The sequence below is a fragment of the Syngnathus leptorhynchus genome, chromosome 1 (assembly GCF_054491065.1).
Source record: "Syngnathus leptorhynchus isolate UIUO chromosome 1, UIUO_Slep, whole genome shotgun sequence".
NCBI classification, from domain to species: domain Eukaryota; kingdom Metazoa; phylum Chordata; class Actinopteri; order Syngnathiformes; family Syngnathidae; genus Syngnathus; species Syngnathus leptorhynchus.
Genome location: NC_141195.1, coordinates 2,353,130 through 2,380,787, shown reverse-complemented (window position 1 = coordinate 2,380,787; position 27,658 = coordinate 2,353,130). Strand labels below are relative to the sequence as shown.

At 44.4% G+C, this 27,658-nt stretch overlaps 1 protein-coding gene across 10 annotated transcripts in view; it reads left to right on the top strand.

Annotated features, from left to right (window-relative positions):
* The first annotated feature begins 1,462 nt into the window (after positions 1–1,462).
* dtx3 (deltex E3 ubiquitin ligase 3) overlaps positions 1,463–27,658 on the top strand; it is a 30,022-nt gene continuing 3,826 nt past the window's right edge. Inside the window, exons 1-5 of one of the 10 annotated variants that reach the window (XR_015068420.1) lie at positions 1,463–2,054; positions 2,276–3,063; positions 6,745–7,912; positions 7,986–8,073; positions 8,205–13,715. Coding sequence is in view for 3 of the 10 variants with exons in the window: in XM_085932604.1 (XP_085788730.1) it covers positions 2,042–2,054; positions 2,276–3,063; positions 13,727–13,944 (1,019 nt within the window). In the remaining 7 variants the exon portion in view is untranslated. The other 9 variants (XR_015068391.1, XR_015068412.1, XR_015068382.1 and 6 more) reach the window with 9 other exon arrangements.

Genomic DNA, 27,658 nt, shown 5'->3' with positions numbered 1-27,658 from the left:
TCTGTGGTCTCTTCTCAAGGTTTGTCACTTCCCCTAGTCGGAGATTTGAGTTTTTCCTTGCCCTCATGGGAGTTTAAGATCAGGGGATGGCTGAGAATATTGTCATTTGTCATTTTCACATGTCCTGAGTGTTGTTAGTCACCTAAATATTGAACAGAGACTGTGATGTAACGAAGTCAAATTCCTTGTTTTGCACGCTCAAACATGGCGAATAAATTCTTCTTGAATCTTGAGATTTGAAAAACAAGGCTAAACAGTAGGCTGAAGAAAAGTAAACTGTGGACAAAAGTCATACTGAGTGATTAATCACAAATCTGCATTGGACAAGGTGATTACGCTGGAAATGTAATTTGGTGCCATTCTAAAGAGATTTATGAAGATGAAAACAACCATTTGTGCTATCATTGATAAATGAACAATCATCATCGATGATGATGATGGGATTTCATGCCACGTACCAACCCAATAAGAGGCATATTCTCCTGTTTGCTTAAGTCAGAAAAGGTGCACTTCTGCACACCTTTTTGCCCTGCATATTCAAATTTGGTCCATTCTTCCAGAGACTTAAAACATGTTTTGTTTCTGGAAGCAAGACTATGGTCAAGTGCAGGGGGCACCAACCGTTTTGAAACTGATTGCTACTTTTTTTTATACTGATTAATGGGAAGGGCAGGCATAATATAAAAATAAATATGTTGACTGGCACTGTAATAATATGATCTATTGTTCGCCAACGGGTAACTGTTGAGGGAAGGGGAACGTTTTAAGAGTGGACACTTCCGGTTACAAGGTTAGACTAGCAGTACTGCGTAAGTGTACCAGGAGACAGAAATAAAAGTTACAACCACGTTGGGTTGAATTGAGACCAGAATGTGTGCCTTGTTTTTGATAACACCAAACATTAAACAGGCACCAGGTTGATGACTGCTGGTCAAGCACAATGGTCACCAAAATGGTGCCCAGTGCCCACTGGCACTAGGAAGCCCACAAGGACCATAAAAATAGCTCACCAGTGAAGTGATCATTTGAAAATGTTTACAGAGGTTTACAGATCTCCAACTAACCAACAGCCGTGTATGTGTCATGACAGCGACTAGGTTTTTGGGCGAAATTTTTTTTGGGTCTTTACCCGCGAGGAGCATTTCCACGTACAGAGAGGACTTGAAGTTGACGCACCGATGATGTGTGAATCTGTGCGCGCGCGTGTTTACAGACGCGTGCGTGTGTGCGCGCGTGTGCGTGTTTACATCTGTGTGTGCGTGCGTAAATCCAAGCGTGAACGTGGCAAGTGCATGCTCACAACAAAATATCCAAACATGGTTTCATCGGTAATTTGTCAGTTATTTATAAAAGCAGAAAGCGTCATATTTAGTAGATGTTTGTCTTAAATTTAAACTTAGAAAGTGTGCCATAATTTGGCGGTCAGCATCGTCACGGAAAGCCAGCCGCCCCTCCAGCCAATCACATCAACACTGACGAACTTCCGGGGTACTTTTTTCTTTTTTTTTTGTGTGTTCCAGGCTTGGCTGCAGGATTTTCTTTTTTGTTTCTAACAGTGAAGTTTTAAATGTTCAAAATTACATGTCTATGGCGCTGTGTCGCATCAAAAAAAGTCCAAGGACGTTATCAGCAGAAGTGACGGTTCCGTTTTTGAGAAGCATTAGGGTTCAATTTTGGTCGCCAACTCGTGGCAATACAAGACAACGCGCTTTTAAAGCGCACCACCAGCCCCCGCCCTCTAACGTTGTCAGGCGTTAGCTTCACTGGCTAGCAAGGCTCGCCCCTCGGTTAAGGATCAAAACAAACAAATGACAGCTGAGCTCAGCCAGCGAGTACAAGACAAGGTGCTTAACTTAAAAGTATTGTTGGATATCACTAGGAAAATTGACGGCTGAACTGATGTTGCGAAATCGCTAAGTCTTCCGTCGAAGAATGTCGGACCACCGAGCAGCTGCGATAACATTGACTTCTCCGCACAATCGTCGCGTCTTGCTCGCCTTTTCTCGCCCCCTGGAAGCCTCCGTTGCCATTGAGAGGATTTATGGGCTCACAAGGTAACGCCAGCTTATGTTTGTGTGTACGCGAGTGCGTTGTTAAGCCAGTGAGTCATGTATTGTTTACAGCTGCCATTCGTGATCAGCTGATCGCAGTTCGTGTTGCGTGTTAGTTGTTTCTTAACGTGGTGCCACGCACAAATGTGACATGTGAAGCCCTGGCGCGAGAATGCAACGTGTACTGGACAACATATCTATTTGTGGACCCACTTTGTGTGCAGTTTCATCTGAAGAGATGAGCGTGCGTGCTGGCCAGGGAAGTGATGAGGTGCTGGTGTCACAGGCTGTGTGGGACTACCTGGCCGCCGCTGGCAGGCCCTGGCTTCTTGACTTCCAGCACAAGCAGGGCATGACCGCTGGCATCGTCCGGCGAGGTGAGAGGGGGGGCTGCTGTGCGGTGAGGCTGCAGCCAGTGTCTGGTGCCAGGCGCGCCGGTGTGGCAGACGCTCCCGTTTCCAGCGAGACTCGCAAAGCCTTCATTGATCTGTGCCGCTCTGCCCGCAAGGAGATGAGCAAGCAGGAGGGTGTCCCCAGGAGGAAAAGGGCCCTGCTGCCCTGTGTGGGGGTCCTGGAGCCTAATGGGGAGGGGAACCTGCTTCAACTGCCAACCCAGTCCCGTCGCTCTCAGAGGCAGCAGCAGAAATTCCGCAAGGCTGCAGAAGAAGAGGCCTTTTCCGTGCTCCATGAGGCTGCCCAACGTAAAGACTGTGGAGCATTGCCCCATGGCGAGGCGGATGACAACACCCTTTGCTCCATCTGCATGGGGGACATTGTAGACAACACTACCCTGGAAAAGTGTGGCCACTCCTTCTGCCGCTGCTGCCTGGATCAAGCTTTCAAGGTGAAGAGGGCCTGTCCTGTGTGTCGTCTGGTTTATGGCCAGCTGATCGGTAACCAGCCTGCCAATGGCACCATGATTGTCGAGCGGGATCCCGCCCTGCAGCTCCCAGGTCATGAAGGCTACGGGTGTATCTGCATCATTTACAGCTTCCCTCCTGGCTTACAGGCGGTGAGTAAACTTATGTTTTTCCATGGAAAAAAAGTCTGTGGTGCACCAAGGTGTGTGAATTGCAGTCTTTCTTAGATATTTTTGGGGCTGATCAGCAAGTTTACACTGCATTCCAAATTATTATGCATAAAGTGTGTAGGAGTGGTAAGGTAGAAAATGTTTTGTCAGTTAAACTCCTAGATGGTGATGTGTGTCAGGGCTCTTTATATCACTGAAACCAATTGCAGACACCGCTGTTAATTAGTTTGGCAGGTAAGTCCAATTAAAGGGGAAACTACTTAACTCATTCAGTGCCATTGACAGTTGGATTGGCAGTGAATGAGTTAAGAAGATTGTCCCACATTATTAAGCAGCCTACCAATGTAAACCAAAATGGCCAAAAAAAAGGACCCGATGGCTGCTGAAAAGCAACACAATTTTTAGTGTTTGGGTCAAGGCATCACAACAAGCATGACAACAATCAAATTTGCCAAGAGACTTCAACGTGATCATTGCACAACCAAGTATGTAGCTGATTCAGAGCAGTCGCGTGTGCGTGCTGCTAAGGGAAAATCAAGGGCTCTTTCTAACAGGGAATCGGATTAAAAGGGCAGCTGCAAAAATGTCCTGTCGTAGTAGCAGACACTTTTTTGAAGCTGCTGGTGACGCCAACGTACCCCGAGCAACAAGATGCAGGGTCCTTCAGAGGTTTGCAGCTGTGCGTAAGTCATCCTTTCGACCTCCCCTATCATTGCACACAAGCAGGAACGGCTCCAGTGAGCCGAATAATACATGAAAACAGTTTTGTTCACTGATGAATGCCATGTAACTCTGGATGGTCCAGATGCACAGAGTTGTGGATGGTTGATTGACTTGCAACACCAAGGCTACGGCGCCAACAAGGAGGTGGTGGAGTGATGTTTTATGTTGGAATCTTCGGGAGAGAGATTGTCAGCCACTTTAGGATCCCTGACAGTGTAAAAAGGGCATCCATAATGTATATGGAGTTCCTCAAAGAGCACGGCTATTCAAAAAGAAGAACCATGCATTCCGCAGTAAGATAATTTTCATGCATCTCTGGCTGCTATGGGCATTAAAAAAAAAGACAAACACATGGTGTGCCCCCCCAAAAAAATCCTCCTCACATCAACTCTTTTGAGAATCTTCGGTGATGATGATGGTGATAGAAATTTATTCATCTCACAGCGGGGAAATTTACTTGTCACAGCAGCCAGCGCATACGAGTGCAAGAATACAAGTGCCAACATTTTAATAAAGGATAAATAACAGACAAGGACAAAGACAAGTGCCGCTAGCAGAGACGAAACACTATTGTATCAGGTGCCACGCATGTTGTAGAGTGACAAATTCAATGCACGGCAGAGTTCAGAAGCTCCTTTTGAACAAGGGAGTCCTATGTTCAAATGTAACTTCACCTATAATTAAGTTTTGATTTGAATCATGTTGGATTTCCGTTACCTTTCAGTTTGTAACGTACAAATCTACAAATGCTCATAATTTCGCAAATTACCGTTTTTTGTTCTTTCTTAAAAAAAAAAAAAGTGTTTGGAAATTGTCGTGTATAATTGGAACATACTGCGTTTTGAGTGTTTTATGTTGTAAAAATATACCGTTATCATTGGGTGGTTTGTTCAAAAACATTTAAATTGTACTCTAATAATTGATGACTGGGAAATTATAATGACTGCAATTCAAAAAGTATGTTTTGCATAATAATTTGGAATGCAGTGTGAATAAACCAAGCACTGACATTACAAAATAGAGCAAAATAACTGACTTATTTTCTGCATAAGTATTGGCCCGAATATAAAACGGTGTTTTTTTGCATTGAAATAAGACTGAAAAGTGGGGGTTGCCTTACATTCGGGGTCTAAACATTATACCCATTCACAACGCTAGATGGCCCCAAATATCTTTAAGGCGAATGCTGAACTTAACTCCCCAGGCCAAAGCAAACCTCTGTCACGAAGAATAAAAATAGCGGTAGCACGAAGAAGAAAAATGAAAATTAACAGTAAGTCTGAAAAGAGGAGAAAATACAGAAAATGGAGAAACAGTAGGCTTATTTACATTTCAAAAACCAGAAGCCATTCATTTACAAATGTGATTGCACTTTAGTTTACATGTTTAAATGTTCAGATATTAAGATGTGGTAGACAGTTTTTGCATGATTTGAATTAGGCAAAATCACATGCTTTTTCTCTCGAATATATTGTTATAATCATTTGTTTCAGATGTACTGTATTATTTTCTGTATAAAATTAAATTTGGTATTCAAAAAGTCTCTTTTCAAACTTGAGTCTTGAAAAAGAGGGGGTCGTCTTATAATCAGGGTCGTCTTATATTCGGGCCAATACCGTACTTGTGTAACGTGTATACAGAGTATAAACACAGTTTTCTCAAGCATCTTTGTCATTTTAAAAATAGCTGAATATAAACTTTGAATGATAACAAAAACCAACATAAGTTTAAAACATATAAGCAACAAGTGATTGATTAAAAATAAGATATAACGATCAGGGTTTCTTCCAGAAAACTTGCTAAGCCTCGTGGTAGAAAGATTGACCGGGTTCATAATAGATATTTAATTTTAGTCAGTGTACAGCAGGTGTGTCAGACTTGTTTTTGTCGTGGGCCGGATCATAGTCATAGTTTGCTTCAAAGAGCCATTAAAATTGTCAACCCGAATAAATGGATGAACGTTTCATTTTGTATATTTAGTATAGGCCACACAACAAACTGACAAATAACTGGTTTTCAAAAAAGAGACTAATAAAAACTGTTCAAATATTTAACAACGAAATACTGAAATCAAATCAAATATTTAAAAGTAAAAATGAGTTAAAAAGATGAATGGTAATAAAATTTGCTAACCCCTCTATTTTTAAAAGTGAAAACAATTTGAAATTTTGGAATTGACATATAGGAGACCCCTTATGAAGAATAAAATATATGGACCTAGTTTTCCTTTGCCCGGACGCGGGTCGCCGGGGCCCCCCTCTGGAGCCAGGCCTGGGGGTGAGGCTTGAAGACGAGCGTCTGGTGGCCGGGCCCGAAAAGAAAACTTGGGCACCCTTCCCATAAGCTCACCACCTGGAGAAAGGGCCAAAGGGGTTAGGGTGCAAAGCGAGCTGGGCGGCGGCAAAAGGCGGGGACCTTGGCGGTCTGATCCCCGGCTTCAGAAGCTGGCTCTTGGGACATGGAATGTCACCTCTCTGGCTGGAAAGGAGCCCGAACTGGTGTGTGAGGCAGAAAAGTTCAGACTAGACAGACTAGTCGGACTTGCCTCCACACATAGCTTGGGTTCTGGTACAAGCCCTCTCGAGAGGGGCTGGACTCTCTTCCACTCTGGAGTTGCCCATGGTGAGAGGCGTCGAGCAGGTGTGGGCATATTTATTGCCTCCTGGCTGGGCGCCTGCGCATTGAGATTCACCTCTGTGAACAAGAGGGTAGCCTCCCTCCGCCTTCGGGTGGGGGAACGGGTTCTGACTGTTGTCTGTGCCTATGCACCGAACAGCAACTCACGGTTCGGTCCCTGTATCATCGATGCCAGGGTCTGGTCTGCATTTCTGGCAACCGCATCTTTGGTCACAAGATAGCGCCGCGTACGGCAGCCTCCGTGGGTTGCTCTCTGCTTCTTTGTCTTATTTTGTGTTTTGTGTTCTCTGCTGTCCATCCCAGATCACTTTTACCAGAGAAGCGCTGTTAAACATCGGACTTCTTCTGGTATTTTCTCTCCTGCCCTCTCTGATTCAGACTGTTTGCCTGAGATTTTAGCTGGAGCGGCGGTGCTATACAAGCTAGCACGTCGACGACGGCGCGGAAAACGAGCCGGAGCCCTCGTAAAGCTGAGGCAGAAAGGGTTCCGCTCTGCCCTACCATCAATTCATCTGGCGAATGTTCGCTCCCTGGCGAACAAGATGGACGAACTGCTCTCACTTCGAGGAACACTGATTTCAGCAGATCCGCCGCACTGTGTTTCGTTAAAACGTGGCTTACCGGACGCACCCCCCACCACGCCGTGGAGTTAGCTGGGTTTCGGCTATTGCGGGCAGATCGCAGCGCGGAGCTCACCGAAAAATCAAAGGGAGGTGGACTCTGTTTCTACATTAATGAACGTTGGTGTACGGTGTTGAAAGAGTCTTGCAGCCCTCTCCTAGAAACACTTTTCATAAACTGCCGGCCGTTCTATTCACCACGGGAGTTCTCCTCAATCGTCATGGCGGCTGTTTACATTCCACCACACCCGCGCGTGAGTGAAGCCACGCAGATGCTGGCTGACCAGGTGACAGACATGGAGAAACTTCTACCAAATTCACTAATCATTGTTTTGGGTGATCTCAACAGGGCGAACCTTGCACACGAACTCCCCAGATACAGACATCACATTACGTGTCCCACCAGAGGGGCACAGACACTGGACCACTGCTAACCGTAATTAAGGATGCATACCACTCTGTGGCTCGTGCAGCTTTAGGACTCTCGGACCACTGTCTAGTTCATCTGGTCCCGGCCTACAGGCAGAAACTAAAAACTTCTAAGCCTGTAGTGAGGACTGTGAGGAAGTGGACAGTGGAGTCAAGGCAGGACCTCCAAGCCTGCTTTGACTGCACAGATTGGGGAGTTTTTGAAGCTACAACTTCAGACCTGCATGAACTCACTGACAGTCACATCATACATCTGTTTTTGTGAGGATCTGTGTGTGCAGACTAAGACCCTCTGCACGAACAACAACGACAAACCTTGGTTTACACCGAACCTCAGGAGGCTGCGCAAAGCCAAGGAGGAGGCCTACAGGAGCGGCGACTGGGACCTGTTCAAGCAGACCAGAAACACACTGAACCGAGAGGTCAGGAAAGCCAGGAGGTGTTACGGGGAGAGCCTGGAGAGACACCTCTCTGCCAATCCTGATCCTTCAACAGTGTGGAAAGGTCTGCAGAGCATCACGGGCTTCAAGAAACGAACCCCTCGTCCTGTGGAGAGCCCAAGGCTTGCTAACCAGCTGAACAGGTTCTATTGCCGGTTTGATCGGTCCTCCCACACAACAGGACCTCCTGCAGCACAATCAACATACTCCCCTCCCCTCACAACCGCTCTGTCCACACCTCCGTCACCGCTGTCACCTAATCTCTCTCTTGCAGAGGCCGTGCCTGCACTCCAGATCCGTGAGGAGGAAGTGCACCAGGTGTTCCGGAGACAAAAGATCAGGAAGGCACCGGGCCCAGACGGCGTGTCACCCTCCTACTTGAAAGTCTGTGCTGAGTAGCTGGCGCCCACCTTTGCACGGCTCTTCAACCGCTCCCTGGAGCTGTGTGAGGTGCCCTCGTGCTTCAAAACTTCCACCATCGTTCCAGTGGCCAAGAAGCCCGCCATCACAGGATTGAATGACTACAGACCTGTCGCTCTGACATCTGTGGTCATGAAATCTTTCGAGAGATTGGTGCTGAACCTCCTGAAGCATGTCACGGGCCCCCTGCTTGACCCCCTCCAGTTTGCCTACCGGGCAAATAGGTCGGTGGATGATGCAGTCAACATGGGACTGCACTAAATTCTGCACCACCTGGACACCCCAGGAACGTACGCCAGGATCCTGTTTGTGGATTTCAGCTCAGCGTTCAACACCATCGCTCCTGACATCCTCCAACAGAAGCTCATCCAGCTCGCCGTGCCTGCCTCCACCTGTCAGTGGATCACCAGCTTCCTGACCAACAGGAGACAGCGTGTGAGGCTGGGGAGCATCACATCTGGTACCAGGACCACCAGTACCGGCGCCCCTCCGGGGTGTGTCCTCTCCCCACTGCTCTTCTCTCTCTACACCAACGATTTCTCCTCAGGTGACTCTCCTGTGAAGCTCCTGAAGTATGCAGACGACACGACTCTCATCGGACTGATCCGGGACGGTGATGAGATTCCGTAGAGACAGGAGGTGGAGCGGCTGGTCAACTGGTGCAGCCAAAATCACCTGGAGCTGAACCCGCTCAAGACCGTGGAGATGACAGTGGATTTCAGGCGAGATCCTTCACCACTTTCACCCCTCACTATCCGCAGTAATACTATACTCTCCTCAGACACCTTCAAGTTCCTGGGTACCATAATCGCACAGGACCTGAAATGGACCGGCCACATAGACTCTGTCCAGAAGAAGGCCCAGCAGAGGCTGTACTTCCTGAGACTAATCAAGAAGTTCAACCTGCCGCGGGACCTACTGAAGACCTTCTACACTGCCATCATCCAGTCTTTCCTCTGCACCTCCATCACTGTCTGGTTTGGATCGGCCTCCAAACAAGACAAGCACAGACTGCAACGGATAATCAGGACTACAGAAAAGATCATTGGAATCAACCTCCCATCTATCCAAGACTTGTACCTGTCCAGGACCAGGAAACGTGCAAGCAACATCTCTGCAGATCCTTCTCACCCAGGTTACAGTCTGTTTGAACTACTCCCCTCCGGACGGCGTTATAGAGCTCTGTACGCCAAAACCAGCAGACACAGAGACAGCTTCTTCCCCAGGCCAACTCACACCACTTTTAGAGTCTCAGAGTCATTGCTGTGCAATAACATCCTGCTCTCCACACCTTTTTGGATTGTCTACACTGTTTGTACTATGTGTCCTCTCTGCATCCATTGCAGCCTGGTCATCCTGGAAGAGGGACCCTCCCATCTGTGGTCTCTTCTCAAGTTTTCTCACTTCCCCTAGTCGTAGTTTTGAGTTTTTCCTTGCCCTCATGGGAGTTTAAGATCAGGGGATGGCTGAGAATATTGTCATTTTCACATGTCCTGAGTGTTGTTAGTCACCCAGAGACTGTGATGTAACGAAGTCAAATTTCTTGTTTGGCACGCTCAAACATGGCGAATAAATTCTTTTTGAATCTTGAGATTTGAAAAACAAGGCTAAACAGTAGGCTGCCCTTTGTCACCGATTCTGTTCATAACCTTTATGGACAGAATTTTTAGGCGCAGCCAAGGCATTGAGGGTGTCCGGTTTGGGGACTTCAACATTGCGTCGCTGTTTTTGCAGACGACGTGGTGCTGTTGGCTTCTTCAAGCCCTGATCTCCAGCTCTCACTGGAGCGGTTCTTAGCCGAGTGTGAACTGGTCAGACGCGATGAAGGTCAGCGCCTCCAAATTGGAGTCCATGGTCCTCGGTCGGAAAAGGGTGGAATGCCCTCTGCGGATCGAGGATGAGGTCCTGCCCCAAGTGGAGGAGTTCAAGTATCTTGGAGTCTTGTTCATGAGTGGGGACAGGATGGAGCGTGAGATCGACAGGCGGATCGGTGCAGTGTCTGCACTGATGTGGACTCTGTACTGGTCCATCGTGGTGAAGAGAGAGCTAAGCCAAAAGGCAAAGCTCTCGATTTACCAGTCGATCTACACTCCTACACTCACCTATGGTTGCGAGCTATGGGTTGTGACCGAAAGAAAGAGATCCCGGATACAAGCGGCCGAAATGAGTTTCCTCCGCAGGGTGTCCGGGCTCTCCCTTAGAGATAGGGTGAGAAGTTCGGTCATCCGGGAGAGACTCAGAGTAGAGCCGCTGCTCCTCCATGTTGAGAGGAGCCAGATGAGGTGGCTCGGGCATCTCATCAGGATGCCTCCTGGACGCCTCCCTGGTGAGGTGTTCCGGGCATGTGCCACCGGTAGCAGACCCAGTGGACGACCCAGGACCCGCTGGAAAGATTATGTCTCTCAGATGGCCTGAGAACGCCTTGGGTTACCCCGGGATGAGCTGGATGAAGTGGCCGGAGAAAGGGAAGTCTGGGAGTCCCTCCTAAAGCTGCTGCCCCCGTGACCCAACCCCGGATAAATGGAAGAAGATGGATGGATGGATGGAATTGACATATCAATTCAATGCACATTTCGTCTTTGCGGACCACCTAAAATGATGTGGTGGGCTGTATCTCGACCTTGGGCCTTGACTTTGACACCTGTGGTGTACCGTATTTACATGTCGGCCTGTCACAATAAAAAAAAAATTCCTGGGCAATATACGTATTTACCCAGAAACTTTCATAATAAACAATACAGTATATGTAATAATTTATTCAGCAGGTGAATCAAAAGTTAGTTAAGAGCTAATATTTTTCCAAGAACCCCATTGCGGCCAGTTTTAATAGCGGTTGAAAACGGGCAAAAGTATTACTTGGTATATACTAATTGTGATCTGTTTGACTGACAGCACGCCACTTTCTTCAGTTGCACAGGTGATATAATGTGGATCCTACCAGACAAGTCTAACGTTAGCTGAATGCTAATGACTTGGCTTAGTCCCGGTTGCTGCTCATTTTAATAGTTGCCTATCTGCGGCAACAATCAAGGGCAGATGCACAAAATCAAGCGTGTTCTTAACCTTGTAACAGACTAATATTAAGATTTTATCAAGATTCCAACCGTCTTTTATCACTTGCTCGTATCAAGTGCTGTGCCTGAACGGTCGGACTACGGTCACTCGTTCAATTATCATTATAATTTTCCAATCTCGATGAGATGTGTGACTTCACCGGAATTGCTGTTTTGTTTGCACGCCAACTGTTAGCAGCAGTCTTCATCTATCAGCTAAGAAATCCGACTGCTACTAATGTAGTGAGAAGGAGCTTGTCACACAGGTACGTCAGCCATCAAAGGGAATTTGTTCACTTGATAGATACTGTCGGAGCGAGCTGGCAAAGCGGATGGATTTAAAATGGGACCAAAACAAAAAATTCAGGGAATAGATCGATAGTTAAATCAGACTACCCTGCGATCTGCTGTTGGCCAGTGTATGGTGAGGGATCATGGAGAGTAGGGTAAATTATTTTTACCTTAAAAGTAACATGTACAATGCAGGCAGGCGGCCGCTGGGATTGACATCAATGCATAGTGCTTTTACTGAGATTAGGGTAAATTATTTTTACCTTAAAAGTAACACGTACAATGCAGCCAGGCGGCCGCTGGCATTGACATCAATGCATAGTGCTTTTACTGAGATTAGGGTAAATTATTTTTACCTCAAAAGTAACACGTACAATGTAGGCAGGCGGCCGCCGGTATCATTGCATAGTGGTTTTACTGTGATGACTTCTTTGTTCCAGCACCGATTATAAAATGACGATGTGACATGTATAAAAGCTGGATGGCTGATCTTTGTTTTAATTAGGGATGTCTCAGGTTTTACACTACCAATACCGATTATGCATGAGTGTGATTGGCCGATACAATACCAATTGCGTGGCTTTAATTAAAAAAAATTCTAATTCAGATCAACAATTACCAATTTTCTTAAATTGATGAATGTTTTATTTTCTAGGTTTAAAAACTATAAAGTTTATTTCCACAAATTGTGATTTAGGTGGTGATAGAGTTTTGCCCACTCTACCGTTTATGCAAGAACCACACGTGAGACAGTTTGGCCATTTTACGCTTGCAAGTGGAGAAAGACATCAGCACCCTGTGCTTGAAAGCAGTTTGACTTTCGCTTCTTGCAAAATAATCTTCATTGAGAGAAGGCAGGGTGGGGGTGAGAGTGAACAGGTTTTCGGTGGTCACCTCTGCAACCTGGTTAATCAGTGCAGATGGTCTTATAGCTCTTTGTTTTACAAGGTTGTGGAAATAGATACTAGTGGAGCATTTTAGATAACTAAGCAATAATGTTTCCACAATATTTGGAAGGTTTCAACAACTGAATGTGGAAAGTTTCAACGAGTCAAGGAAAGGTGGAAGGTTTTACAAAGTTAATGATTCTAGTCAGCATTCCAACATAATCATACAATAAAAATATTTTGTCAACCCTAACAGGTGCTGTTTGTTTCATAACATGTCAGAAATGGGAATGTGGCTTGTTATTTTGCCCCAGTAAAAGCAGTTGTTTGCCAATGTCCAATATGAATTAAACAAAGATAATCAGGATAGCCAGGTTTACATCAAGCCTTGAACCCTTATTTACTGAAAAATGACTTGTTGTTTTAATTGTTCCAATTAAAATGAAACAAAATTATATATTACACAAAATACTCAAATCAGAATAGCATTTTCTTTCAAGTTTGTAAGTTTAGCATAGTCCTGTTCCTTGTATGCAGTATGCATAAAAAAATAATAATTGAATAATTTCATTAAGTGTAATACTTTTATTATTGTTATGGAAGGGATATATGATTGTTTCAAGTAACATTCAGAGTTTTAACCATTTAACCAGTTTTCAACTGTAGTCACTGAAGACTGTCACCCACGTAACATCAAAGAACTCTGATGTGATGCATTCTCATGACGTTCTGCTACAGTACACAGTAAATATGTGAAGAAAATTTAAGAAATAAAAAAAATATATATATATAAAACTGAATTATTAAAATCACTGCATCAGTCAAACATACGCTTTTTGGCCATCAAAGGTTACTAACTGCCAAGCAGAGTTGCAACGAAGCTAGATGCTAATGCTGGTTTAGCTCATGCTCGCTACTGGCGATGTTCTCATAGCCAATGCATGTACTTTAAAAATCAGATGTGGCTTTCAACTTTAATGGTGATTTTAATATCAAATAAAATAATTGTGATTGTTGGGTTTGTCGTAATTGTCCAGCCCAAGTGTGAGAGTTGTTTTATCACTTGCTTGCAGTTAGTAGTGTGTGTTCGTCACACAGCCCAGACCTTACTGACGGTGTATTTTGTAAACTCTTGATGCCTATAGCCAGAGCATCCAAACCCGGGTGTGCGATACCCAGGAACAGACCGTTCGGCCTACCTTCCTGACAGCCCTGATGGGAACCGTGTGCTAGGCCTGCTGCGCCGGGCCTTTGAGCAGCGCCTTACCTTCACGATCGGTACCTCCATGACGACGGGTTTGCAAAATGTCATCACATGGAATGACATTCACCACAAGACCTCAATATGGGGCGGGCCCCGCTGGTACGTGACAACATCTGTGTTTTTGTTTGCAGCAAACCAGAGTGGAAAATGGTGAATGATGCAAATGATACTTTTAAATTAAAAATTATGAATAGATAAGTTTTATTTTCAAAGTAAATAGTGCATTACCACACTTTTAACTGTTTACTTATATACATGCATTGTGATTGGTTGCACCTGTGCTAATGTGCATTGTCCTTTAAGCGATGTGCGCCATCGCAACTCTGTCCGCTATCGCCCCTGATTGTAATCACTCAGCTACTTGTTTCCATCATGCATTGACAGTTCTTGTGGCCCAGTCAAAACCAAAATAACCAAATGTTTACATAAGTCTAATGACTGAATTGAGTTGAAATTGATTACCGTATTTTTCAGACTATAAATCGCGGGGATGTTTTTCATAGTTTGGGTGGGGGCGCGACTTATACTCGGGAGCGACTTATGTGAATTTTTTTTCACAAATTTTCAAAATTCAAAAATCTGCGATGTAGTGAAACCGCGATAAACGAACCGCAATGTAGCAAGGGATTACTGTAATTTGAACTGCAAGTGATGTCAGCGGCGCGGCGGTTGTTTACATAAAGGACAAAGGATTCGATCACGGGACGACAAAGATGACGAAGGGCCCCACGTTTGAAGGATTTAATGATTTGTAGTGACACAAGGTTTGAAAAACTTACTTTATAGTTATTTTATGTAATTTATTTCGTGTAGCTCGCTGAACTCTTGTGTTAAATAAAGAGCCTTTTACCAAACCCACGTCTCTCCTGGTACTTTAACGCGACAATATAGATATATACTAGATCTGTGCGGCGCACGCGCATCATTGTTGAGTTAAAGGACGAGGAATTTGATCGATGGATTTAATGATTTGGAGTGACACAGATGGTTTGATAATATTGTTATATGATAGTTATTTGATTATAGTTTATACGTCATTATATGGGTCTGTGGAATAATTAGAAATGCAACTCATGACAATTCCGCGGCGGCATTGTGTACATAAAGGACGATCAATGGATTTAATGAATTGGAGTGACACAGATGGTTTGATAAATTTGTTATTTATGTAATAGTTATTTGAATAACTGAATGTTACATCAGGCCCATTCTCAGCTCCTCGTTTGTGTATATGTCACGTCAGCATACCGTACCTTTTAGCCTGTTGTTCCTGGTTCATGTCTGTTCTTGGTGTTCGATTTTGTCAAGTTTGCCTCAAAAGTGCGACTTATACTCCGGTGTGACTTATATATGTGGGTTATTTTCACTTTATTGTGCATTTTATGGCTGGTGCGATTTATACTCCGGAGCGATCTTTAATCCGAAAAATACGGTAGTCATGCTTGAAGGGTGAAATGCTGGCTGCTACGTCAGTGTTGCAACATAGCTAAACTAATGTACTGAATTCCAATTTGAGCTGCAAAAGTAAGCGTTAGTGATATTGACTCATTGGAGGCTTCAAAACAGGTAACTTTTCCATTAAAAAAAAAAAATCAATAATACAATAAATGTAAAACAATTTTAAATATTGATCTTGGCTTCAACACGAATAAACCAAATCTTTGCCTTGTGTTTTTTTTCTAGGTTGTAAAATTGTTTGAAATAATCACTAGATCAAGTTTTTGTAATTTAGGTCCCTTTTTAGGTGTACTGTATTTTAAATCAAATGGGAAATAACAATATCGAATATTAGCTAAATTATTAAGAGATTAATTTACCAACACTTATTTTGAGATTATTTTACCACAACTCACTTTTGCGAAAACCAATCTCTTAGCACGATCGGTTTAAAAAAACGAAAAAAAAGTTCCACAAACTCGAGTACAGAGAAGTATACAAGTTAAAATCTTCCAAAAACACCGGTTGAAATCACCATGACAACAGTTTGAACACAGTTACACAGAACAAAGTAACAGTTTTTTTCCTGCACGATATGCATTACAGTGGTTAAAAAAAAATGACAGAGGAAATGTACTTTAAATTACACACAATCAAGTTTAGCCCGAACAGAAAACGTGGGTCCCCTTTCCCATGGGCTCACCACCTGTAGGAGAGGCCAAAGGGGTCGGGTGCAAAGTGAGCTGGGCGGCGACCAAAAGCGGGGAGAACCTTGGCGGTTTGATGCCCGGCTGCAGAGGCTGGCTCTAGGGACATGGAATGTCACCTCTCTGGCTGGAAAGGAGCCCAAGCTGGTGTGTGAGGCAGAAAAGTTTCAACTAGACAGAGTCGGACTTGCCTCCACACATAGTTTGGGCTCTGGTACAAGACCTCTCGAGAGGGGCTGGTCTCTCTTCCACTCTGGAGTTGCCCACGGTGAGAGGCGTCAAGCAGGTGTAGGCATACTTATTGCCGCCCGGCTGGGCGCCTGTACATTGGGGTTCACCCCGGTGAACGAGAGGGTAGCCTCCCTCCGCCTTGGGGGGGGGACGGGGTCCTGACTGTTGTTTGTGTCTATGCACCAAATGGCAGCTCAGTACCCACCCTTCTTGGAGTCCATGGAGGAGGTGCTGGAGAACACTCCTTCTGGGGACTCCATTGTTCTACTGGGTGACTTCAATGCTCATGTGGGCAATGACAGTGAGACCTGGAGGGGCGTGATTGGGAGGACGCCTCCTTGTCTTCGCTAACATTTATACATTCATGTGTAAATGGAACATCAATATTACATACTTGTTTATTGATTAAACATCGTGACAATAATGACATACTTTAGCAATAGTCAATTTAACACATAATCATAACTATGATCGTGGATTCTCTTAGTTCGTAGATTACAACACTCAAGCAGCTAGAAAATGTATTTTGACAAGCTGGTGACCTCTAGATCAAGCTCAAGCGTGGTATTGCAGACTTCCACCCACGGTATCACAGTCAACCCCTTGTCCTTACTCAACTCTTTATTCATTCATGTGTAAATGAAACATCAGTGCAATGATGCTGCTCAAGTTGCTACTAACTATATAATATTGCAAAGCAGAATAAAAAAAAGTATATTGCATCTTACTCTGTGATTAACATGTCTCATTACCTAACGATCAGCATGGGCTTCCTGAGTTAGCAAATTAAAATATTCATACAGTTTCAAAGTATATGATAGCAAAACAAAATAATATAACATCCAAAATTGTGTGTTGCTGTGCTTCAGAACAAGTCTTCATCTAATTGATGACTTGTTAAACTATTAATTTACTGTTAGGTCAATCTGACTTTGACACCATCTTCTGGTGAAATTTGGAACGGGAATGGAGGTTCACTGGTTCAAATTCCCCTTTACCAATTTAACAATAGTTAATTATGAAGAACTAACTTTTAAATAACCCCTACTCAGGCCTCCTTCAGGTCTTCCATGTCAAGCTTTGAAATTTGGAATTTCATTTTAGCCAATTCGTCTGGGCCAAATCCAACACATACACGCACCATCTTGTACCATCCTATCCACCATGTAACTTGACAGGGGTTTGCGTGTCCCTATTATCCTAGGAGCCATGTTGTATGGGGCTTCATGCCCCTGGTAGGGTCACCCATGGCAAAAGGGTCCTAGGTGAGGGGCCAGACGAAGCACGGCTCAAAAGACCCATTATGACCCCGACTGTTGTTTGTGCCTATGCACCAAACAGCAGCTCACAGTACCGACCCTTTTTGGGGTCCTTAGAGAAAGTGCTGGAGAAACTCCTTCTGGGGCCTCCATCGTTCTACGGGGTGACTTCATGCTCATGTGGGCAATGACAGTGAGACCTGGAAGGGCGTGATTGGAAGGAATGGCCCCCCCGATCTGAACCCGAGCGGTGTTCTATCCTTAGACTACTGTGCTCGACACGGATTTTCTATAATGAACACCATGTTCAAGCATAACGGTGTCCATGTGTGCACTTGGCACCAGGACACCCTAGGCCGCGATTCGATGATCGACTTTGTAGTCGTGTCATCGGATTTGTGGCCGCATGTTTTGGACACTCGGGTGAAGATAGGGGCGGAGCGGTCAACTGATCGCCACCTGGTGGTGGGTTGACTCCGATGGTGGGGGAAAATGCCGGTCTGACCTGGCCGACCCAAACACTCTTTGAGGGTCTGCTGGGAATGTCTGGCAGAATCCCCTGTCAGGAAGAGCTTCAACTCACACCACCGGCAGAGCTTTTCCCACGTCCCGGGGGAGGCGGAGGACATTGAGTCCGAGTGGACCATGTTCAGCGCCTCCATTGTTGAGGCAGCCGACCGGAGCTGTGGCCGTAACGTCGTTGGGGGCTGCTGTGACGGCAATCCCTGAACCCGCTGGTGGACATCGGCGGTAAGGGATGCTGTCAAGCTGAAGGAGGAGTCCTATCAAGCCGTTTTGGCCTGCGGGACTCTGGAGGCATCTGACAGGTACTGGATGGCCAAGCAGAATGTGGCTTCGGCGGTTGTGAGGCAATAACCCGGGCGTGGAAGGAGTTTGGTGAGGACGACTTCGAGGAGATTCTGGTCCACCATCCGGCGTCTCAGGAGGGGGAAGCAGTGCACGGTCAACACTGTTTACAGTGGAGATGGTGTGCTGCTGACCTCGACTCGGGACGTCGTGAGTTGGTGGGGAGAGTACTTCGAAGACCTCCTCAATTCCACTGACACGCCTTCCATTGAGGAAGCAGGGCCTGGAGACTCTGAGGGGGACTCCAATATCTGGGGTCAAAGTCACTGAGGTAGTTAAATTCCTCGGAGGCAGGGCCCCGGGGTGGATGAGATCCGCCCGGAGTTCTTAAGGGCTCTGGATGTAGCGGGGCTGTCATGGCTGGGGACGGTGCCTCTGGATTGTCAGACTGGGGTGGTGGTTCCCCCTTTAAGAAGGGGGACCGGAGGGTGTGTTCCAATTACAGGGGAATCACACTCCTCAGCCTTTCGTCCTGGCCGTGGAACAGTGGACCAGCTCTACACCCTCAGCAGGATCCTCGAGCGTGCATGGGAGTTCGACCAACCAGTCCACATGTGTTTTATGGACTTGGAGAAGGCGTTCGACCGTGTCCCTCGGGAGATTCTGTGGAGGATGCTTTGGGAGTACATGGTGCCGAGCCAACTGATAAGGGCGGTTCGGTCCCTGTATCACCGATGCCAGAGTTTGGTCCGCATTTCCGGCAGTAAGTCGGATTAGTTCCCAGTGAAGGTTGGACTCCGCCAAGGCTGCCCTTTGTCACCGATTCTGTTCATAATTTTTATGGACAGAATTTCTAGGCGCAGCCGAGGCGTTGAAGGGGTCCGGTTTGGGGACCTTAGCATCGCGTCTCTGCTTTTTGCAGATGACGTGGTGCTGTTGGCTTCTTCAGGCCGTGATCTCCAGCTCTCTCTGGAGCGGTTCGCAGTCGAGTGTGAAGCAATCGGGATGAGGGTCAGCACCTCCAAATCAGAGTCCATGGTCCTCGGTCGGAAAAGAGTGGAATGCCCTCTCCAGATCGGGGATGAGATCCTGCCCCAAGTGGAGGAGTTCAAGTATCTTGGGGTCTTGTTCACGAATGAGGGCAGGATGTAGCGCGAGATCAACAGGCGGATCGGTGCAGCGTCGGCAGTAATGCGGATTCTGTCCGTCGTGGTGAAAAGGCAAAGCTCTCAATTTACCGGTCGATCTATGCTCCTATCCTCACCTAGGGTCACGAGCTATAGGTCGTGACTGAAAGAACGAGATCCAGGATACAAGCGGCCAAAATGAGTTTCCTCCGCAGGGTGTCCGGGCTCTCCCTTAGAGATAGGGTGAGGAGCCTGGTCATCCGGGAGAGACCCTGAGTAGAGCTGCTGCTCCTCCACGTGGAGAGGAGCCAGATGAGATGGCTCGGGATGCCTCCTGGACGCCTCCCTGGGGAGTTGTTCCGGCATGTCCCACCGACAGGAGACCCCAGGGACGAACCAGGATGCGCTGGAGAGACAATGTCTCTCGGCTGGCCTGGGAACACCTTGGGACCCCCCGGGATGAGCTGGATGAAGTGGCTGGGGAGAGGGAAGTCTGGGAGTCCCTCCTAAAGCTGCTGCCACCGTGACCCGACCCCGGATAAGCGGAAGAGGATGGATGGATGGATGGATGGATGGATGGATGGATGGATGGACGGATGGACGGATGGACGGACGGATGGATGGACAATTGAGCCTTGTCTTCAACGAGGGCATCCAGTTTAAACCCAGGCTGAGTAGGCCAAGTAAAATATCAACATATTTATCATCATTTCGACGTTGTAAAAAAGAATAAGAATAGTGATATAATGATCACACAAGTTGGGCGGCTCGGTGGCGCAGTGGGTAGCACGTCCGCCTCACAGTTAGGAGGGTGCGGGTTCGATTCCACCTCCGGCCCTCCCTGTGTGGAGTTTGCATGTTCTCCCCGAGCCCGCGTGGGTTTTCTCCGGGCACTCCGGTTTCCTCCCACATCCCAAAAACATGCTTGGTAGGCCGATTGAAGACTCTAAATTGTCCCTAGGTATGAATGCGAGTGCGGATGGTTGTTCGTCTCTGTGTGCCCTGCGATTGGCTGGCAACCGGTTCAGGGTGTCCCCCGCCTACTGCCCGATGACAGCTGGGATAGGCTCCAGCACGCCCGCGACCCCCGTGGGGACTAAGCGGTTCAGAAAATGGATGGATGGATGATCACACAAGTTGCATACCATACTTAGCCAGTGTTGGGCACATGACTTCTAACAGGTAATTAGTTATTTAGTAGTTACCTTTCCAAAAAACAATTGAATTAGTAATTGAATTGCACTTTCATAAATGTTACTAATTACTAGGGAAAGTAATTGTTTATTGCATTACTTTTTCAAAAATGTTGAATGATCTAAAATGATTCAGATTTTTGAGCAGGTGTTAATACAGTTGTATAGAGTCCAACATCATAGACCAGTACTTCACTTAACTGAATATTTATTGAAAACCAATGGAAAATAGCATAAAATAAATATTAATGGAAAGGAAAGGCAAAACCCCTCTGAAGTTCCTCATTCAAAGTCCCTCATGCCTGCTCCAGTTTTGTTTTATCTTGGTATAGGTACAAAAAATTATTGTACAGCTCGGGATGAACACGGACGGTGACGATGATCATTTCCTCCATTTTTGTCTTTTTGCCGCCGTTCCATTGCGCAGAATGTCACGTGACACCTTCCTGAAGCTGATTGGCTGATGCAAGACGTAGCGAATCAAAAGATAGAATGCGGAGAGGCAGAACGACCGTTTTTGCATTGTGCGTTGACGTGTCCCACGCCCAAAACTCCACAAAAATGTCGCCAGAAACGCAAAGAGAAAAATTGCGTGTCAAACAGCATCAGTAATGTGCCACATTTCACTGTTAGTAACGTTACGGTTACTGGAAATATATAACGTTGTTAGTATCGCCATTACTTCTAACGCTGTTGGTCACGACACTGGTCTTAGCAAGAGAGATTCATTAGAAGGAGACTATTGCTTCGTCGTTAATGCAGCTCAAACACACTCATTAGCTTGACCGCTAACACATTAACGTTTCGCTTTCCCCCCCCAAAAAATTGAAAACCCTGCAGTTGTAACGTGTTCGTATAAAAAAAAAAAATCCATGACACAAGCAACACAAACTAAGACTTAACTGATTTTAATTTTAAATAAAAATGTCCTTAAACTAATATACACACTTCCAAAAAGATACTGGCAAAAACAGTCATTTGTATGTTAAGCAGATTTGCCACATCCGCAGAAAGTAATTTATCGAACTTAGCTACTTTTGAAAGCAACATGAGCAGCATGAGCAGAGAGAGCGAGACCCTAACCCCTGAGAGAGAGCGAGAGAGTGGGACAGCATGAGCAGAGAGAGAGAGACCCTAACCAGAAAGAGATAGAGTGAAAGGGGGAGAGGGAGATATTTTTGAACAAGTTGTGAGTTCCCAACACTGTAAATTAAGTGTTGCCTTCTGATGAAGGCGGATGTACATGCCGAAACATGTCAGGTAATGCAACTTAAAATAAATTGTTTGTGATAAAAGAACCCAAAAAAGTGATTGACAAAGGAAACAAAATGAACTTAGTACAACTACTGTAAATTAAGGGCTAATAATAATTTGTGATATAGCCTACCTTTTACATTTGTTAGCATTCTGCTTCGGTTAGTTTTCTGTCGTCCCTTATAATCTGGAGCCTCGATTTTTGAATGTCCCGGTTCTCAAGGAATTCGGTATTCGAACAAAAAATTCTAGATTTTTTTGCTTCGGATGTCGGACGAAATTTGGTTGTCGAACCTCGCCAGATGAGCCGGGAGGACCCGAATGCCAACTGACTCAGTTCATTATTGCATTCTCGTTACTCTGAGGATTGCATCAACTCTAATCATGCCTCCAAATGAAGCAAGTGGGAGCAGTAAATCCATCCTAAAACACAAAGACATTCCTAAAGCAATGCGACAGTGAGCGCCCGGCCGGCGCGCTGCGGTTGCGCGATCGGACCAAATTAAGCTCCCTGCGCACTGATGTCCACTTAAATTTTGGAAAGTCCCTTAGGACTTTAAAAATATTTTCAAAATTTTAGCGACCGCTCTGTCACAATAATGTGACCAGCGTGGTGCAGTTGCGTGGTCGGTGGCGCGCTGAAGTTGCGCGGTCGGCGGTGCGCTGCAGTTGCGGGATCAGACAAAATTAAACTTCCTGCGCACTGAGGTCCACTTCAATTTTGGAAAGTACATCACGACTTTAAAAATATTTTCTAAATTTCAGCGGCCGCTCTGTCACAATAATGCGACTACCGCGGTGCAGTTGCATGGTCGGCGACGCGCTATGGTTGCGCGTTCGGCGGTGCGCTGCAGTAGCGCGATCGGACAAAAAAGCGCAAATGAAAAAAATTTACTTTTTTTTTCTTTTTTTTCATTTAAAAAAAAATCCTTTTTTGCTTGGAACGGATTAATTTTTTTCCATTATTTGTAATGGGAAAACATGATTCGGAATTTGAACGATTCACTTCTTGAACAGCCTTCTGGAACGGATTGTGTTCGAAAACCGAGGGTCCTCTGTACTTGCTTTGCTTATAGGCTACAATTTATAATTCGTTTTAATTTGACAAACATGAGATATAATTTTAAGATTATAAGATTATGCTTTGCAACAAGACTGTTCCAAATCAGTTATTAGACCTACTTATTTCCCTTGGGTTAATGTTGGCCTGTAATTACCGTAATTTTCAGACTATAAGTCGCTGCGGAGTATAAGTCGCACCAGCCATAAAATGCACAATAAAGTGAAAAAAAAAAACAAGTCGCACTTTTGGGGCAAATTTATTTGTCAAAATCCAACACCAAGAACAGACGTGAACCAGCAACAACATGCTAAACGATATGGTATGCTAATGTGACATATACACAAACGAGGAGCTGAGAACGGGCCTGACGTAACATTCAGTTCTTCAAATAAGTATTACATAAATAACATTTTACATAAATAATAAATAATATCAAACCATCTGTGTCACTCCAATTCATGAAATCCATCAATCGTCCTTTATGTAAACAATGCAGCATATGCGCCGCGCCGCTGACATCGGACTCGTCAGTTGCATTTCTAATCATTCCACAGATCCATATAACGATATATAAGTATATTTCAAATAACTATTATATAACAACAATATTATCAAACCATCTGTGTCACTCCTAATCATTAAATCCATCGATCAAATTCCTCGTCCTTTATGTCAACAACGCCGTGCGCGCGCCGCACAGATCTAGTATATAACTATATTGTAGCGTTAAAGTACTACGAAAGACGTGGGTATGGTAAACAGCTCTTTATTTAACAAAACAAGAGTTCAACGAGCCAACGACTACTGAACTGTAACGATAAAAACATATTCAAGGTGCTACACAAAATAAAATATATCAAATAACTATAACATAAATACGTTTTTCAAACCTTGTCACCCCAAATCATTAAATCCTTCAAACGTGGGGCCCTCCGTCATCTTCGTCATCCCGTGATCAAATCCTTTGTCCTTTATGTAAACAACCGCCGCGGGGTGACGTCACTTGCAGTTTAAATGACAGTAATCCCTTGCTACATTGCGGTTTGTTTATCGTGGTTTCACTACATTGGGGATTTTTGAATTTTAAAAATTTGTTAAAAAAATCACATATAAGTCGCTCCTGAGTATAAGTCGGCCCCCCCCCACCCACCCAAACTATGAAAAAAACTGCGACTTGTAATCCGAAAATTACGGTAGCTAACAGAATGTTTATATCTGAAGCTAGTTTCATTTGCCTCGATCATTTGTCATTAGCTTGTGCAGATACATTTCGTAACGGCTGTATTTTGTGTCATTACAGAATGTGTGCCAAGCATAGAATTCGGGGATGTTAAGGAGCTAATCGTTCCTCCTTCCTTAAAAGACAGATTAATGACATTTATTACATTATTTAATCATCATTATTATTATTTATTACATTATTTCTTACATTATTATGATATTTACCTTAATGACATGAAGCATGTAAAGTAGGGATGGGACTCTTCACCATCAAAGCGATACAATACACATCTCGATACACTGCCAACGATTCGATGCATTCACGATTCATGGAATTGCCAATGATAAGATGCGATACGCTTCTCCCATCTCCTGCGATAGGTGCGATACAGTACGATTTCATTTTAAAACAATGCGATCCAGTCCGATACGATGCAATGCAACTGCATTTTACAGGTCGTATTGATTTTCCAATGCAAATCGGTGAATCTTCCCAACCCTAATGTAAAGGCATGTTAAGGTATTTAAATTTGTAATTCATGGGATGTTTTGTGAAAGAGTTATATTGTGGAAAATATAAGGAAAAACACCAGAATCAAGTATGGCATTGCAAAACTGAAGAATGAAAAGTTGTTAAAGACCTTCACTATCTGTGTAAGAAACAGGTGCCAAGTACAGGAATAGGAAGAGCAATGAGGAACCGGAGATGAAGAGGTAGAGCGTGACTTCCAAGTAATGGAGAGGAAATACATAGAAGTAGCGGTACACCACGGAAAAAGAAGAAACCATGGATCAGTGAGGAATCATGGAGCCTCGTAGAGCAAAGAGAAGAAATAAATTAGATCCTGGGAACACCTTACGAAAGAATCAAGAAGCGGTTAAAAGAGAAGTATGCAGAGAAGAACAAAGAAGTGAAGAGAAGTATAAAAGCAGACAAAAGGAAATGGAGGACATTGCAAGTGAAGCTGAAGCTGCTGCAAGAAAACAACACATGAAGACACTTTATGGACTAACAAAGACACTGTGCAACGAGAGACCCAGGCAGAGCACAGCCGTACTAGACAAGAATGGTAACCTCGTTAGTGGAAGGCATGCGATTAAGATGAGATGGACGGAACACTTCAAAGTGGTAAATAGAACAGAGCCTGAAAACCCAATAACTGAAGAAGACAAATGTGAATTCAGCAACAGAGCTGAAAAGAGATCACGGTAAATGAACCAACACTAGGTGAAGTCAAAGAAGAAATAAAAAGACTGCAGAATGGCAAGGCAGCAGGAATTGACTCCATCACAGCCGAATTATTAAAAGCAGAGTTTTCAGCAATGAAGGTACACCAACTGTTACAGAAAACATGGAAGCATGAGAAGATCCCAACAAAGTGGAAGAGAGGATTAATCATCAGACTAGCAAAGAAGTGAAATCTCAAAGAATGCAAAAACTCTAGAGGCATAACCCTCCTCTCTGTAGTGGGAAAGATACTGAGCAGGATTATAGTAGATCGAATAAAGAATGGAATCGATTGAAGGCGGAGAAAGGAATAAGCAGGTTACAGGACAGGTAGGGGAACAAAATAGTAAATCTTCATATTGAGAAACATAATCGAACAGGTGTAGCAACAGGTGGCAAGTCACACTAAAACTTCATAGACTTTGAAAAAGCCTTCGACTTCTTACATCACGAAAGCCTGTGGATCATCATGAAGAAGTATGGAATTCCGGAGAAGATTGTGAGAATGGTCAGACTATTTTATGAAGACTTCCAGTGTGCGGTAGAAGACCAAGGCGAAGTATGTGAGCTGTTCAACATCAAAACCGGCGTAAAGCAAAGATGCAATGTCAGGATTCTTGTTTTTAATTGTGATGAGAAGAACAATTCAAGAGGGAGACAATGGAATTAGATGGACGCTAACATCAAAATGTGATGATTTGGACTTCACAGATGATATAGCGTTACTCTCCTCTACAAAACGTTGTGCAGAATAAAACAACCTGAATGGATGCAGAAGCCAAGCGAGTTTGACTCAAGATCAATACACAAAAGACAAAAACAATAAGGATTCATGCAAAAAAACAGGAACTAATCAAGATCAATGAGCAAGATATTGAGGATGTAGACCAGTTCACTTACTTGGGAGCAATAGTATGTAAAGAGGAAGGCGGTATGAATTATCTGAAGAATAAGCTGTCAAAAGCAAGAGAGGCATTTATCAAACTTCAAAAGACCTGGAGTAACATCTCAAGAACAACCAAGCTAAAGCTTTATAAGACACTAGTAGTGCCAGTACTGCTGTATGGATCTGAAACGTGGAAAATGAATAAAGGGGACAGCAAGGCAATTGATGTCAAAGTCAGCTTTATTGTCTATCACTTCACATGCCAAGACACACAAAGAGATCGAAATTGCGTTACACACTATCCCACGGTGACAAGACATATAACAAAACATCCAAAAGAACAACACAAAAAGTAAAAACAAGAAGGAAGTTACAATGAATAGACAAGAGCGACGAATAAATATACCGTAATTTTCGGACTATAAGTCGCAGTTTTTTTCATAGTTTGTGTGGGGGGGGGGGAGGCGACTTATACTCAGGAGCGACTTATATGTGATTTTTTTCACAAATTTTCAAAATTCAATAATCCGCAATGCAGTGAAACCGCGATAAACGAACCGCGATGTAGCAAGGGGTTACTGTCATTTTAACTGCAAGTGACGTCACCGGTGCCGCGCGGCGTTTGTATACATAAAGGACAAAGGATTCGATCACGGGATGACGAAGATGACGAAGGGCCCTATGTTTGAAGGATTTAATGATTTGGAGTGACACAATGTTTAAAAAGCTTATCTATCTTATAGTTATTTGATATATTTTATTTCGTGTAGCAACTTGTATATGTTTTTATCATTACAATTCAGTAGTCGTTGGCTCGTTGAACTCTTGTTTTGTTAAATAAAGAGCCGTTTACCATACCCACGTCTTTTCTGGTACTTTGTTAACGCTACAATATAGTTATATACTAGATCTGTACGGCGCGACTTTGTTGACATAAAGGACGAGGAATTTGATCGATGGATTTAATGATTAGGAGTGACACAGATGGTTTGATAATATTGTTATCTGATAGCTATTTGAAATATATTTTATATATCATCATATGGGTCTGTGGAATAATTAGAAATGAAACTTACAACGAGTCAGATGTCAGCGGCGCGGCGCATATGTGGCGCATACGCGGCATTGATTACATTAAGGATGATTGATGGATTAAATGAATTGGAGTGACACAGATGGTTTGATAAACGTGTTATTTATGTAATACTTATTTGGACAACTGTTAATGTTACGTCAGGCCCGTTCTCAGCTCCTTGTTTGTGTATATGTCACGTTAGCATACCATATCGTTTAGCCTGTTGTTGCTGGTTCATGTCTGTTCTTGGTGTTGGATTTTGACAAATAAATTTGCCCCAAAAGTGGAACTTATACTCCGGTGTCACTTATATATATATTTTTTT